Source organism: Podarcis liolepis (genome assembly GCF_965112155.1).
Source record: "Podarcis liolepis genome assembly, chromosome: 4".
In the NCBI taxonomy this organism is placed as follows: domain Eukaryota; kingdom Metazoa; phylum Chordata; class Lepidosauria; order Squamata; family Lacertidae; genus Podarcis; species Podarcis liolepis.
In genome coordinates, this window is record NC_139558.1 from 34,609,669 (window position 1) to 34,624,110 (window position 14,442).

The window sequence follows — 14,442 nt, forward strand, 5'->3', positions numbered from 1 at the left end:
CTCACTGTTTTACTTCTTACTTGGAGAACGGCAGGGGGGAAAGCTTCTTACGTGTTTTGTCCTTGCAAGTTTTTCTGTTCTAACTTATTCATAGCCAATATTCATGGAATATGAAAGGGAATAATCAGCACAGGGATGAATTAAAAAGCAACCAGATGGCTCTTCTATATTGTTCTTCTAAATTGCAAATGAACTCAAACCCACAACGCTCCTTTTGTGGGATTGCTCGAATAACAAAATCAAGCAGGATGTAAATCCACTTACTCTAAAGCTGTGGCCCAGCAAGCAGTGAGATCCTACAAACCAAACAGGTCAAAAGCTTTTCGCAGGTTTAAGTTTAATTCGAAAAATTACACCCTTCCTTGCTCAGGGTTTATTCAATTGGCCTCTGGGGATAAGTCACAGCTTCATAGGGAAATGCTTGTTGAAAATGGCTGCTTAACAGGGTGGCTGGCTGTTGCGGCCCAGTGCAGCGGTTTCCAGTTCACCCAGGAGCAATGCTAGGGTCAGGAGGGAAGCAGTTGGGGAATCTATGTGCTGGCTGCTCTGATTGGCAGGCTTTTCTGCTGGCTCACTTTTGAATTATGGGCCAATCCAGGCCAAGGTGAGTGGGTGGGGCTTCGGAGCAGACTGGAGAAGAGCAGGCCTCACTCTGGTTAACCCCCAGCAGATAAAGGTCAGCTGTGCCCAACCTCAGAAATCACAGTCAGCCGAAGTACACCTGCCCCATACCACAGTCCCAATCTGGCTCATGCAGCTCCTCTTTTGTTTTGTTTTGTCAAAGAAAGAAACATTCAACTGGAGGTGGCATTTTCCAAAGCACTCTGTGTCCATCATATCCACACAGGGTGGTATCCAACTAATGTGCTCTTTCAGTGCAAGGATTTACACTTGTGCAATGGAACTCAACTCCCCCCTTCCACATGTTCCCTAAATCTGTTCTAAGAGTTCACCGAACCCTCTGGAGCAAATCTGAGGAGGACACAGGCTGTGTGCAGGGTAAAATTTTCGTTGTGCAGTGGGAATAGCTTTAGACACGTTTCTGAGCATGGCCACGTTTCTCCCACCTCTTTGTCTCCCATTGTTTTGAATGTGAGGGGAAATGTAAACAAACAAGGAAACAAACAAACCAGGAAACATACAAACACACAATCATCTTTCAACCCCTCCTTCTCCCAGGCTATCTCAAGTCCATCAGGATCTGGGATAAGACAGTAGAATCACCTCTGTACAGGATCACAGCCTGACATCAAAGCTTACCTCCAAGACAGGCACCCATGGCCAGTGAAAAGATTAGGGGCTTCACAGGTAGGTTCACATCAGGATCCTGACTGAGGTTCAGAAGTACAGGAATCTGCAGGCAATAAGTGGGAAATATTGATTAAAATATTCCATACTAATGTAATATTTTACAAATGACTTACTACTCCACTCTATATAGTTATATTTTACTTGTTTTGTCCTTATTGGTATTGTATTTTAAATTGTTATGATTTGCCCTGAGATCACATGATGATGGCAAGGAATTTAAATTATATACATTAAATAAACAAAATTATTATACATCGATCACACCTGATGGCCAGTTACAGCACAATCAAGTAGAGGCGGGTTGTACCAGAATGAGCTTGGTGTCTAACTTTTTGTTCCTTTTTTTTAAAAAAAAAGTCATGGTGTTTCTGTTTGCATTGGGTCAAACATTCAGGGAAAAATCATGGTAAGCTTCTTTTATGGAAATTCTGGGAGGATCCCAAATGCAAATGAATTTTCTCCCTGGTCCAAATGCTAACAAGGCACCATAACTTCGAGAAAGGCTATGTTTGAATCCTTGATCCTGACAGGAAAGTGGGGAACATTTTATCCTATGGTTAGTATTTTTTCATGGACTGAGCATTTAAGCGGTGGAGCAAGCCGATTGGGCGCCTGGGGCGGCGTGCTTGCCCTGCGCCCAGGGGCGGGGCCAGCCGGGGCAGGATGCTCCGCAGGGCCTCTGAGGGGTCTGCCTGCCTCCTCCCACTCAGCCGCCCTACAGCTGGGGAGAGGTGGTGGGTGGACTGTTTGGGGCAGCGCGGAGCCTGCGGGCGCCCAAGCCACCGCGTCACTGCCAGGAGAGACTCGTGCTTCGGGTGCACTGTGGGCCCCACATTGAGTGCCGCCAGCCATTTTGTCACCCCCTCACTGGTGACACGTGGGGTGGCCCGCCCCCAACGCACTCCCCTTCCTCCGCCCCTGAGACCAATAGTCCCTCAGCAAATTCTAGCACAAAAGAGACTGCATTAAAAAGAAGGGCTCCTTGTGTAGACTCAGGTTTAACATTTGAGTAGAAAGCAAGCAGGACATCCTATCATGGCTAAGGTATACAAGGAAGACAGTCCAAATTAGGGTCTGCACTGGAGGTTAAAGCTGTTGGAAGTGCAACAGTGGGGATCATGGATGCTTCCTGTCACAGGAAATGCCCTACTAATGCTATACGCCTCCTGCCCATTGATGACAGGGTATATACAATGACTGGGCCTACACAATGGGGGGGGGGAGGAAGAAAACTAATTTACTATGGCCATTCTGTTTTCAAATGTGTCTTTTTTTCTCTCTCTCTCTCCATGTGTCTTATTGTTTATAGCTTGCTCTTGGAAGACTTTCCGTATCAGTTGATCAATCTCTGTTTATCTGAAAAATTGATTTTCTCTGAGGCACTAGGCTTAGGGTCCTTAAGGCTGGCTGCTCTAACTACGTATCCAACACTGCAATTATGTGTCTGACTTCTCAATGCGATGCTAGTTGCTGTTAGCCTTTAATCCCTCTCCTTCTGCAAGCAACGGAAACAGCACTGTTCAAATTCTGCATTATGAAGTTATAGCTGCCCTATAACGCTGTTTCCTACATTTAAAAGCAATACAAAAGCCACAGCGATACTGCCTCCATGCCACAATTTCGCCTGTGTCACTAAGTGAAATAGAGCTGTAATCGGCATCAGGAAGGTAGCCTTGTCCTGAATGTGATTTAGTACTAAACTAGAAATGCACAAAGGGGTACCGCACATGCAAACACAGGAATAGGAAAAGAGGTTGCATAGTCCAAAGAAGTGTTGGTCTTCTGATCCAAGAGATGATTGTATGACTCCTTGTACTCTGCCACACATGGCAAAGATCTCAAGCATGCTATATCACTTGCCCATCAATCTATCCTCATACACCAGCAGTGGGAATGGGATCCAGGTACCAGGCCAGATTCTTATCTCCGCCATCCCTGTGGGTCAACTTTGTCAGGTGGGCAGGCCCACCCACACTTGTAAACCACCAGTTGCCTGCTTTGATAGGCGGGTGAATCCTAGCAGTCAAGCACCATTCCTGCAGCCCTAAAGTTCTGAGCCGAACAAAACTTTTTAACTGTAATTGCTTTTTGGGTTGTCAGCTAACATTTTAGTGCTTGCACCTATTTGGCATAAGGCAAGGCATACATTTTTAAATCAACGGCCACCAACATTAATGAGAACAACAAACACGCCATTGTATCAATTGCCCTTTTACCCAAACCCAGTTTTTGCAGAAAACACATTGGCATGGCTAAATTGGTACAATGGTTCAATACACTGTATTAGGAGGAAAGACCTAAACAGTGATTTAACATAAATGAATTTATAGACCCTAGTTATAAAATGTAAACAGGTGTTTCAATATATGCAGCCTAGTTTAATAAAGGTTTATTAAAATGCAGACAATGTTGAAAATAAAGTGTTGTCATGTAATATTCTGAGGGCAGAACTTCCCAACTATTAAGTTAATCAAGCTAAGAAAATCATATTTCATTTATATTTTAAATGAATAATTTAGATGTTGGAACCTGGTTTAGAGCCTTTCCAGTTAAAAAAAAATACAGTGGGAAATATCAGAAAACATTCATTAAATTGAAAGCACATATTGTGGGATTTATCATGTTTACCCCAGTTTAAAATGCCAACTGTAAACCTGTAAACAGAAAAGGCAGCTTTATCAAGAAGAGTTGAATGTGGCTATGTTCATATTAGAACATAATCTGATTAATCATATAAGAAACATATTAGTTCTGATTTGGTGCTGAAGGAATCACTAGATAGATCTTTCCACTGCAAAAGCTCTCAATTCACTACTGGTACTGGATACTAAAACCAACTGGGTTACCAATAAAAGATCCAACAATTGCTTCAACTATATTCATGGGAATGTTTAAAAGAGGCAGTGAGCATAATCCAAAAATATTTGGCTTATGATTTCCACTGTAGCCATGACCCTCAAATGCAGCAGCAGCCTTCATTCCCTACACACTGGAAGGTATCATATGTTAGCCGGGTTTGGAATAGCAACCCCATTCCTTTAAGTGGCAATATAGGAATAATCTCATGTTTCTTTCGTTTGACTTTTGTCTCCTACCTGGCATGTTTACCATCTCCAACACTAGATTCTCCCTTTGTGGCGTAAAGTAAAGTAAAGTAAAGTAAAGGGACCCCTGACCATTAGGTCCAGTCGTGACCGACTCTGGGGTTCCGGTGCTCATCTCGCTTTATTGGCCAAGGGAGCTGGCGTACAGTTTCCGGGTCATGTGGCCAGCATGACTAAGCCGCTTCTGGCAAACCAGAGCAGTGCACGGAAACGCCGTTTACCTTCCCGCCGGAGCGGTACCTATTTATCTACTTGCACTTTGACGTGCTTTTGAACTGCTAGGTTGGCAGGAGCAGGGACCGAGCAACAGGAGCTCACCCCGTCGCGGGGATTCAAACCTTCTGATCGGCAAGTCCTAGGCTCTGTGGTTTAACCCACAGCGCCACCCGCGTCCTTTGTGGCAGAGGCATGTCTTAAATAAATCTTGAATACTTGTAGCCATTGATTTCCTCGTTTTGACTTTATACTGCTTTTCCTTTGTATTTACAACAATCTTATGCTTTGCTTATCTGTCATTCCCTGACTGATGCAGTGCTTCAGGTAGTTAAATTTAGACTCTGAACTTCATGGTCCTGGGGATTTCATGGTCTTATGGGACCCTCTGTGTTAGAAGGCTGTGTGTATTACTTCATATACTTCAAAACATGGCAGGCCACCCTGGTTGCATCTGGGGGTGCTACTGCTTGCCCTGCAAAATGAGATCCTGGACTTCTGCCCCCAAATCCTTCCGTAACAGCACCAATGCTTTGATGTGCTCTGAAAAACTGGTGATGATCGGAGTGATGGTTCTCCTAATTCTAATTCACCATGTTGTTGTTGTTTTAACCAAACTAGCATTGCAATGGACATTGACCCTGAAAGAGTTTTTGCTCCATTTCCACCATGTTTTTAATCAATCTTTCAAAAAACCACTTGAGCTGTATCCAGCCACATTGCTCAGCTGACAATAAGGTTTCCACCAACAGAATGGGGAAGGAAGCAATTTCCAGCAATTCTTGTTGCCGTCCACTTTGTCTGAAATCTGTTCCAAAACAGCTTTAGGGTATGGGGAGGTTGCAAAGGGAAGGAAGATTCGTTGAAAATTGCTCCCTTCCCTGTTCTTCTGAAGGGAACCTTACCAGCTGAGGGACACCATTGGATGCAACACCTTATTTCTTCATTTTCTCCATTACATTTCAGATTTGGAATATCTGTTTCTTGTTATTGTTGAATGACTGTGTCGCACTGACACTGGAATTTCTGACCTTTAGTCCAAGGTTAAAAGAGTATAATTAAAGTACTGGAAGTCTGCAGGTGAAATTTCATGGTGTGGGATGCAGTTTTTCAAGGTAGTCGAGAAAAGAAAGACACTAAGCTTGCATCTCAAACACTTTCCTTTTTATTGTACCATAACTTTTAAATCTGGCGTCCCAAAGCATTATCAAAAGGGACCCCTTGGCAACAAACAGGCTTTTGTAAACTGATATTTGTGAGGACTGGAAGGAAACCTTCACTGGCCCAGGTATACACTCCTGTTTTTGTACTTCTCTCCCCTCCAGCCCCTTAACAGAAGAAAATGCAACTTACCATTGTAGCAGTGAATGGAATATTATCAATGAGGGATGATGCCAGGGCAGAGACCCAGAGCACTAAAATGATTGCAACTGTCAAGCGTTGGTCTTCAGGCACCACCTGGTAAAGAAAGAAAGAAAGAAAGAAAGAAAGAAAGAAAGAAAGAAAGAAAGAAAGAAAGAAAGAAATTTAGAGTCCCCTTTGCCCTGAAAGCTATTATTTTGTGGCCAAAATTGTCACATTGGTTTCTCTTTTTTAACTAAAGCCAAAATTGTGCAGATTTCCCACATAAATCAACCCTAATGCTTTAAAACAGATGTGACCTCCAAGTGCATAAAAAAGTAAAAACAGTATAATAATTGTCTGACTAAACTACCTCCTCTGCAGAGAGGAGAAAATTCCAGCTTATAAATGGAGATTTCTTCTTCTTCTCTTGCCAGGGGTACTGACTTAGATTTAAAGGGCTCAAGGAAGGACTTTGAATTCAAGTGACATCTTCCAGTCCCTTCAGCTGCACTAGGAAGTTCCTGGTGGACCCAGACAATTCCTGTTGATTATCAAGGCTGGTCTCCGAAGCCCCAACAGGCAAGTGATGATGGATGTGTTGGGCTCACTTCAAGCACCAACAATCAGCTCATCATCAGTGCTTGCACAGATCCCTGCACTGCACTTTGAAGACCCAACAATAGTTGGGTAGTTAGGCCTTCAAAGCACCTTAACAAGGGGAGTTGCAGGTGCTACTGCAACTTTAACAGCCCCACACCTGAAGGCAGTTGGGTAAGGTGTGGCCATAATGGCCTCGTGGGCCATACAGGGAGACATAGCAGGCCTAATGAAGCCTGTAGGTCTAAAGTTCCCCACCTCTGATCAAGGTCTTAACAGCTCTCCCTAAGTGAATCTAAAGTCAATGTGAGCTCCTGTTTCAGGGAAGGGGGAGCAGCCCCAAGTCTTCCACCTTGCTGTTGTGCAGACATTTCCTTCTGGGTTCCATCTACAGCACCAAGAAGATGGAGAAGAAAAGGTCTGTTAAGGTTGATGCTTCTCCTTGCTCTCTCACTCTCTCTTGAAGAGGGCAGGTTATCTGACAGCAAAGCAAGGAGCAGAAGGGACGTGTTTGGGTTTTCAAAGGACAGGTGCCCTCTGAGTTGTGGCTGGATTCCCAACAGTGCAGACTCCTGACATTGGCTCTCTGCATAGTCTCCTAGTGCTAAATACTGCTAATGTCATCTGTGATAGGAAACAGTCTGTATCTCTTTGTAATGAGCTTGCTTTACACCACATATCCAAAAGAGGGGAATCCATTATTTCACTGCTGAAGGTCTTCATAATTTTGTTGCACCCAGGGTCAGATAGAAGAAATGACCGCTTCCCACATCAAATGGGGGGCGCCTTTTGCGTGGTCATGCGCAGCCCCCCGGATCCCAGTGCAACTCCTGGTAGTTTGGGCTGGCTTCATCCTCCCCAGGCTGGATACCTGGAGGTCTCTGCCTACCTCAGCCAATCACCCAATCCCGCCTCGGGAGGCATTGCCAGAGGATTGGCCAGGTAAGGGGAGGGACCGTCCTGCCCACACAACAGAAGGTGAATCTTACCTGCAAAGCAGCAGTCAGCTCCAGAGCTTCTCCCACCCTCCCCTCCCTCAGTTAAGTCTTCTTTTGCAGGTAAACCTCTCCTCCACAGGTACGCAGGCACTGCTACGTCAGGGTCGCTGTTGAAGGGCCGGAAAGGAATTTTCCTACATTGGCAGGTTTTGCCTTCCCCGTAGCAAAACGTCACAACTTTGGTGGTTTCAGGCCTTGGGTGAAATCCTTTAATCTATCTTCCTAAATGGGGACGAATTTTCCTATGGGCTTGCTTCACAAGACGAAAACGTCTTGCGCTTTTTTCTTAAAGCCGCTTGAAGAGGCGCAGTTGCGACGGACCATGCTTCGCAAGACGAAAAACATCGCAAGACGAAAAGACTCGCGGAACGAATTATTTTCGTCTTGCGAGGCACCACTGTATGTTCTCCAGAGCCAGCGCAATCCCCACACATTCTGGATAACCCTGAAGTCCCCCAGATCCCCGGCTGGGGACTGGGAAGGATAAACGCCCAATGCCTGAGCCAAGGTCTCCCTACATTTGAAACTTAATAAAGTTGTGGCCAGTTTTAATCCCATAGCATGTTGTCTTGAGTCATTGTTCCGCTTGGGCGCTGCCTGCGGTTGGGAGGAATCTGCCTGTCCACGCAATGTAACACATAAAAGAGCCCAAGGCATCCTCTTTGTATCCCTGACATCAGAATGTACACTGTAGTTTAATAATATAATACTTTGTATATATGCAACAAAGAGGTTTCTCCATTTCTGCACTGTAAGATGTTATTATAAATGGTACCTTTATTAATAAAGCTGTCTGTTCTCCAATGTATTCTATTAAATGAAGGTGAGCCAAAGCCTAGATGTGGGGAGGAAAAATCAACATTTATAAAATAAACACTTTAAATGTTTATGTAAAATAGCCCTTAGTACAGAGTTGTATTGCCGTTTTGGTGGTCCTTCAAAACAGATATTCTACCAATAAACAAGGCAATATTTGATCCACTAACTTTTATTACAGTTCTTACCAAGAGAAGTTGGTTCAATTAAACTTTCATCGAACAAACTTCTCATGGTAAGAATTATACTAAAAGTTGGTTACTTAATTATTAAGTTCACTATCAATTTTTAATGTAATTATTAAAGCTATAACTTTGCCTATTTTGTCCCTCACAAAATAACTGCGATGGTCCACACTTACTTTGTCCCTTAACTGAGCCAGAAAGCAACCAATAAGCTTTTCAGTTTAGCCAAAATAGGGTCCTATTCTGGCCAGCTTAAGAGAAATCCATGAGGCACTATACCACACCTTATAGGCACTGACCTTAAGTTGCACTCAACCAGTAGCAGTTGGCAGGTGCTGGCAATAGGCAAATGTTATGGGTAATGGACTCAGGTTCTGCAGGACCATGGAGAGCTCCACAGAGAGGCTGAAAGTTCTGGGGTTCTCCTCCCAGCTTCAGAGTCAGTTATCTCGTCAACAACTTCAGAGAAGTTTTCAGAGTTCTGGCTCAGTTTCCAGATCCAGTAAACAGAAAGGCCATAGAGCCTTCAGGATAAATAGCCCTGGCTTGGGGTCATCAGCATATGAAGTTTCACTAACAAAAGGATGGGCTTGGTCATATTAAGTCAAGTTAAACATGCACTTAAGAGTCCCTGAATAACGGGGGGCTCCTGCCTTTCTTTTGTTTTCATCTCTTTGGGCAGGTCCACCTCAGTGTGGGCAAAATTCACAGCAAGAACTTGGAAGCTGCAGCTATGATTATGTGATGAAGTTGTTGATTTGGCATAACCCAGGAATTTAGAAACTCTAGAACAGCAAAAAACAAATTGTTACCTACATTGCTATATATCAGCCTAAAATGTAGCATAACTAGCAGCGTTGAAAAGATTAGTGCTCCTAGCAGAAAATACACTGATTTGTACTTGTTGCTCTGGAAACCACATTTAATCAAAAGGCAATAATGCAGACATTCTATTCCCATTTGAAGCAATAATTCAAAGTTTAAAAATCACATCTCTTCTTCTAGGAAGGACTGTTTGAAATCTAATCACTGGGGAGTCGCGTAAAGTTCCACCTTTGAAAATAACCCAGACAGTCCCACCTGACCAAATCCATTCATATACCAGGAAGAACCATGAGCAAATTTGTATTCCTACCCAAGGACTCTGGGAAATTATGTTCTTTCTTATTTTTTTATTTATTAGTTGGCTTTTAGGGGGCTTTCCCCCATTTCTTGTTAATATAGTTTGGTGGGAGGGCTCCCACTCCTTGCTAAAACTAATAAGAGCATGGCTTTCCAGGATAGAGATCGTTATAATGTCTTCATGTGGTCTGTAGTTTTTAGGAGATACTCCTAAAGATGACCTGCATTCTAAAGTAAATTTCTGGGACCTCTACATAGCCCTTTCTGTTCCAGTTTTTTCGTTGTGCACAAGTGGTTTCAGACATCATAGTTGTTTCAAGTAATCCCAGTTGTGTAGCTCAGCAGTTGTGCAAAAGCCTTAGGCTCAAAGCTTTCACATCTGTAAAGGTAGCTAGTGGTCTGTAGCAAAAAAGTATATAACCAGTTACTTTCTTGGAATTAGTATTTGAAATGCAGACCCTCACAAATCTCAAATATCATTCTCTTCTAAACAAAAGAACTTTCCACATCCCTCAAGACAGCTCCATCAACTTGAAACTGACTCTTCTTTCATCCTCAGTCAGAATGTTCTTTACCATTATTTGATATCTCAGGCACCCAAACAATGGTGTTTTGAATGTTTGCTTGTTTTTTAAGGGGGTTGTCCATTTTGAATACACTGCTGTGAATCTGCTGCAATAACATGCACCCAGTGTTTCCAGGCAGCCCTGTATCGGGAAGTTTTTAACACTTGATGTTTTTATTATGTTTTTAGATATGCTGTAAGCCACCCAGAGTAGCTAAAGAAACCCAGCCAGATGGGTGGGTCACCATCATCATTGGGTATTCAATGGGAATTAACATGGATGCTCCTTCCAGCTGTTGCCTATGTTGGAAATAACAGTGGAATCAATCTTTAGATTTTATATGGCAGACTGGGTTCACAGATGTTTCTAGGACACATGTCCACCAAGTCTATGGTGATATGCATCTCCTGTTTATAGAATCATGGCTCCATGTTTACTGCAGCAAATACAGGCGGAACAGTAGCACACCCAAGCCACCACCCACAGTAAATGTGAATCAGAAAGTGCATCCTCCTCAAGTTTCCAAGACACGGTACACATTCAACTGTCTGCTTGTTTCAAGCATTAACTGCTCTAGCGGGTAAACCAAAAGCACATAAAATAAAGAGCAAACATCATGTTTGCAGTGACATAAAGGAGGAGTATATAGTACACATGCCTCTGACAGAGCCATCAAAATAACCTCAATTCCCAGTGGCTCAAACCTGTTGAACTTTCTTTCTCTGTTTCACTGTTACGTCAAGGGCTGAATACTCAGTGAGGAATGGCATTGAAAACACCGCCACAAGCCACAACTGAGTGCCATAAGCAGTCAGACCTACAGAGAATGTCTGCCAAAAAAAACCCAAACCCCAGCTAAAAGGTATTAGTGTGGCTTAGCTGGTAATATAGACTCTCAAGGTTCCATCTTCAAAATTCCTAGATAAGAATTAGGATTGAAGGTCATATCCACATTAAGGATGATTCAAGAACAATGGATGAAAGCACTCTGAATTGGCTTTCTCATGCTGTCACCCCCCTGCAAGAATAAGATGCAGTAGCATCTCTCTAGTCTTTTATCTTTGGATGGGGTGGGGTACAGCTGAATTTGTTTTTATATATATCTCTCTCTTACTTGTCAATTTTAGGTTGTTTTATACTTGTCTTTATACTAATTTTTCGAGTTCGTTTTTGTAAGTCACTTTGAGTTTCATTTCATGGATTGGGTCCTGAATAAGATTTCTGGGGGAAGCACACAGCCCTAATACACTCAGCTGGAGTTGTACAGACACACATTCTGATTCCGTCTTCTTGAACCAGCTTGTTTCTCAAGGATAGATCAGGACACTGCAAGGAAAATACTGAATTCACAGCCCTGTGCTGCTCTCCTAATGCCAGTCTAGGTACTCAATGACTCTTAAAGGTGAGAATCAGCAGTGTGGTTAACTGCTCCCCCTGAAAAATGCTTCCCCCTTGCCATTTTTAATTATTTTTTTCCCCATTAGAGACATAGGAATGGAACAATGGCAAGCACAGGTAAAGTTTCTATTTCTACTAAACATCTATAGCCAATGTCCTGCGCTGTCTCTGAGCTCTGTTTCTCAAGCTGGCTATATGATTGTGCAAATAATATTTACTGAAACTGGTAAATCTACTGTGAAGAAATTGCTCTTTCAAGCCTGAACAGACATTATGATCGTCCTGCAGTCTTTCTAACTTAGGTTGATGACACTAAAGGGTATAGACTCCTTTTAAGGGTCACCATCCTTTTATCAGGAGACAGTGATATGCTGCAAACTCCTTTATGCCGCAACTGGATGTGTGGTCTTCAGAATGACATATGCAGCTGCGGCCAATTCAGACTTCTCTAGTCACTTCGGTGGAGATGACAGTTCCACATGCACAACAAATATGGAGTTAGCCCTTCTGTTTCAACAAGGAATCTTGCATATGTTTTGTGTGTACATCAGAGCTACTATACTTGCTAAGGTCACACATACACATGGTATGCACTGAGCACAGTTCTATTCAGGCCCCGTTTCCGCATTTGGGGAAACAAAATGATCCCTTGGTCCATGTATCCATACAGCAGAAACATGAGTGAACATGACACATAGGCCCTGGATAACAAACAGCTGAGGCCACTTGGAAAAGATATAGCCTCTGTCTCAGTTCTGTCCTAACTATCCTCCTCTACTTTCTCCATGAAAACAGTGCACAAACGTGTTGCAGTAAAGCACATGCTGGCACTCAGTGACAAAGATTCTGGTGTTTGTACAATGTATCCCTCCATACATCTTCCTCCCTTCCTGAAAGGTATTCACAACATGATTTCTCTCTTTCTATCGGGTTATTAAAACCCAGATTCTATGGCACCAAAAAAGAGAGCAAAGATAAATATGCAGGTGAAGGCTTCCTTATTTCTCAGTGGCTTCCACTGAATTCAAAGTCAATGGGATACAATCTGGCACACAGGTGGCAGAGGGAGAAAACCTATCCCAGACGATTTACCAGAAGCAAAGAAAGCCTTAGCCCTACCTTTGTGGATCCCTGACCAGGGGCGGAGGAAGGGGGTGCGGTGGGGAAGCCACCCGGTGTCACCACTGGGGGGTGACAATATGGTGGGTGGCACTCATCGCGGGGCCTGCAGCATGCCTGAGCCATGTGCCTGTCCTGGGAGTGACGCAGTGGCTTGAGCGCCAGCAGGCTCCGCGCTGCCCGAAACCGTCTGCCCACAGCCTCCCCCTCAGCTGTAGGGCGGCTGAGTGGGAGGAGGCAGGCAGACTCCTTGGAGGCCCCACGGAACGTCCCACCCTGCCCTGTGGGCATCTGGCCCCACCCCTGGGCGCAGGGCACATACGCCACCCCAGACTCCCAATCAGCTTGCTCTGCCACTGTCCCTGACCGAACCCGTTTACTCTCTACAGTATAAATAAATGGCTGAAGAATGAGGCACCGGCGCATTGTAATCTGCGATATACAAACCCTCTGCCCACACATGTTCCACTTGTGATAACAATGGGCATTTAAGTAGCATATACAATGGAATCTAGAAACTCATGTTAACAAAAGAGACCTCTAGCATTCATGACTCTGTTATTTCAAAGCAATGGATTTATCAGAAGCAGCAAAAGCAAAGCCTTGGCCTTTCTTTACCATGTCACTGACTTCATCCGATTACTTTCTGCAATGCAAAGAAATGGTTGCCATTCCCTTCTAAGGTAAAGTAAGGGTAACATAGCGAGGGTGGTCAAAGCTTTCTTTTTCACTCCTGGGCTAAAAGGTAACAGTAAAGGCTACACTGACTGGGACCCAATGGATGGGTACACAAGACTTCCTTCCATACATATTCCGCTTCTCATAATAATAGGCAATGAAGTTGCATATACAATGAAATCTAGAACCTCATATTAACAAGAGTGCTGTAGCATACACACCTCTTCAGTTTCAAAGGAATGGCCTGTTGCAATCTCCTCTCCTGTGTGAGCGTGCAAAGATCTCCTAACACTATTATTCTACCATCGACTTTAAGGCATCAAAACTTACAGGGATTGGGTTGGGGGGCTTAACTCTTCTTCTTACCTCCATTAAAACAAAGAGTGCTGCAAAGAAAAGGAGCGTTGCCCATTCCACTCTACTCAGAATCATCTCAAAATCCTGAATGTTGGCTAACACGAGAAGCCATATTGCTCCCAGCATAGCAATCCACCCTGCATAAAAGGAGGGAAAAAACAGCATGAATACAGCCTTATCGACTTTCAACCATTTACCTGAATTTCTTCAAGACAGGCAGTTCTTAATTTTCTTTGGTGTATTAAAGCATGTTTATGTTGTGCAGTAACACATACTCAGAAGCAGTTTGCTACAATTTTTGAGGTTAATTGTCAGGGCTCTTTCACATTTAGCAATAATTCAACAAATGGAACTCCTCCCGTCTCTGCATCTCCATACTAATCAGGTTGAATATCTGCCTATTGGAGGCAAAGGACCCAGGAAACTGACCGCAATCTTGCCCTAGTCTTGTATTTAACCCAGTATCCAATGTCTCTGGCTGTGAACCAAAAGCGAACACCTATGAAGGGTGCACTTGAATAAAGAGGTTCATATTTGACCATAACTATGATTCTCCAGCTGGCAGAGCCAACAGATTGACTTGGTGTATTCTGCATCTGCAAAGAAGGCACAGGGATGTATTCAACAGTGTCAG

The 14,442-nt window shown here is 43.6% G+C and overlaps 1 protein-coding gene across 4 annotated transcripts in view; it reads right to left on the bottom strand.

Moving 5' to 3' along the window:
- OCA2 (OCA2 melanosomal transmembrane protein) overlaps window positions 1-14,442 on the bottom strand; it is a 153,793-nt gene that overhangs the window by 36,593 nt on the left and 102,758 nt on the right. For all 4 annotated transcript variants that reach the window (XM_083501713.1, XM_083501711.1, XM_083501714.1 and 1 more), the window contains exons 19-22: window positions 13,818-13,945; window positions 8,343-8,402; window positions 5,982-6,086; window positions 1,261-1,354 (exon numbers count right to left, since the gene is read on the bottom strand). In XM_083501713.1, coding sequence (XP_083357839.1) covers window positions 1,261-1,354; window positions 5,982-6,086; window positions 8,343-8,402; window positions 13,818-13,945 — 387 coding nt within the window. The remainder of the gene's footprint in view (window positions 1-1,260; window positions 1,355-5,981; window positions 6,087-8,342; window positions 8,403-13,817; window positions 13,946-14,442) is intronic.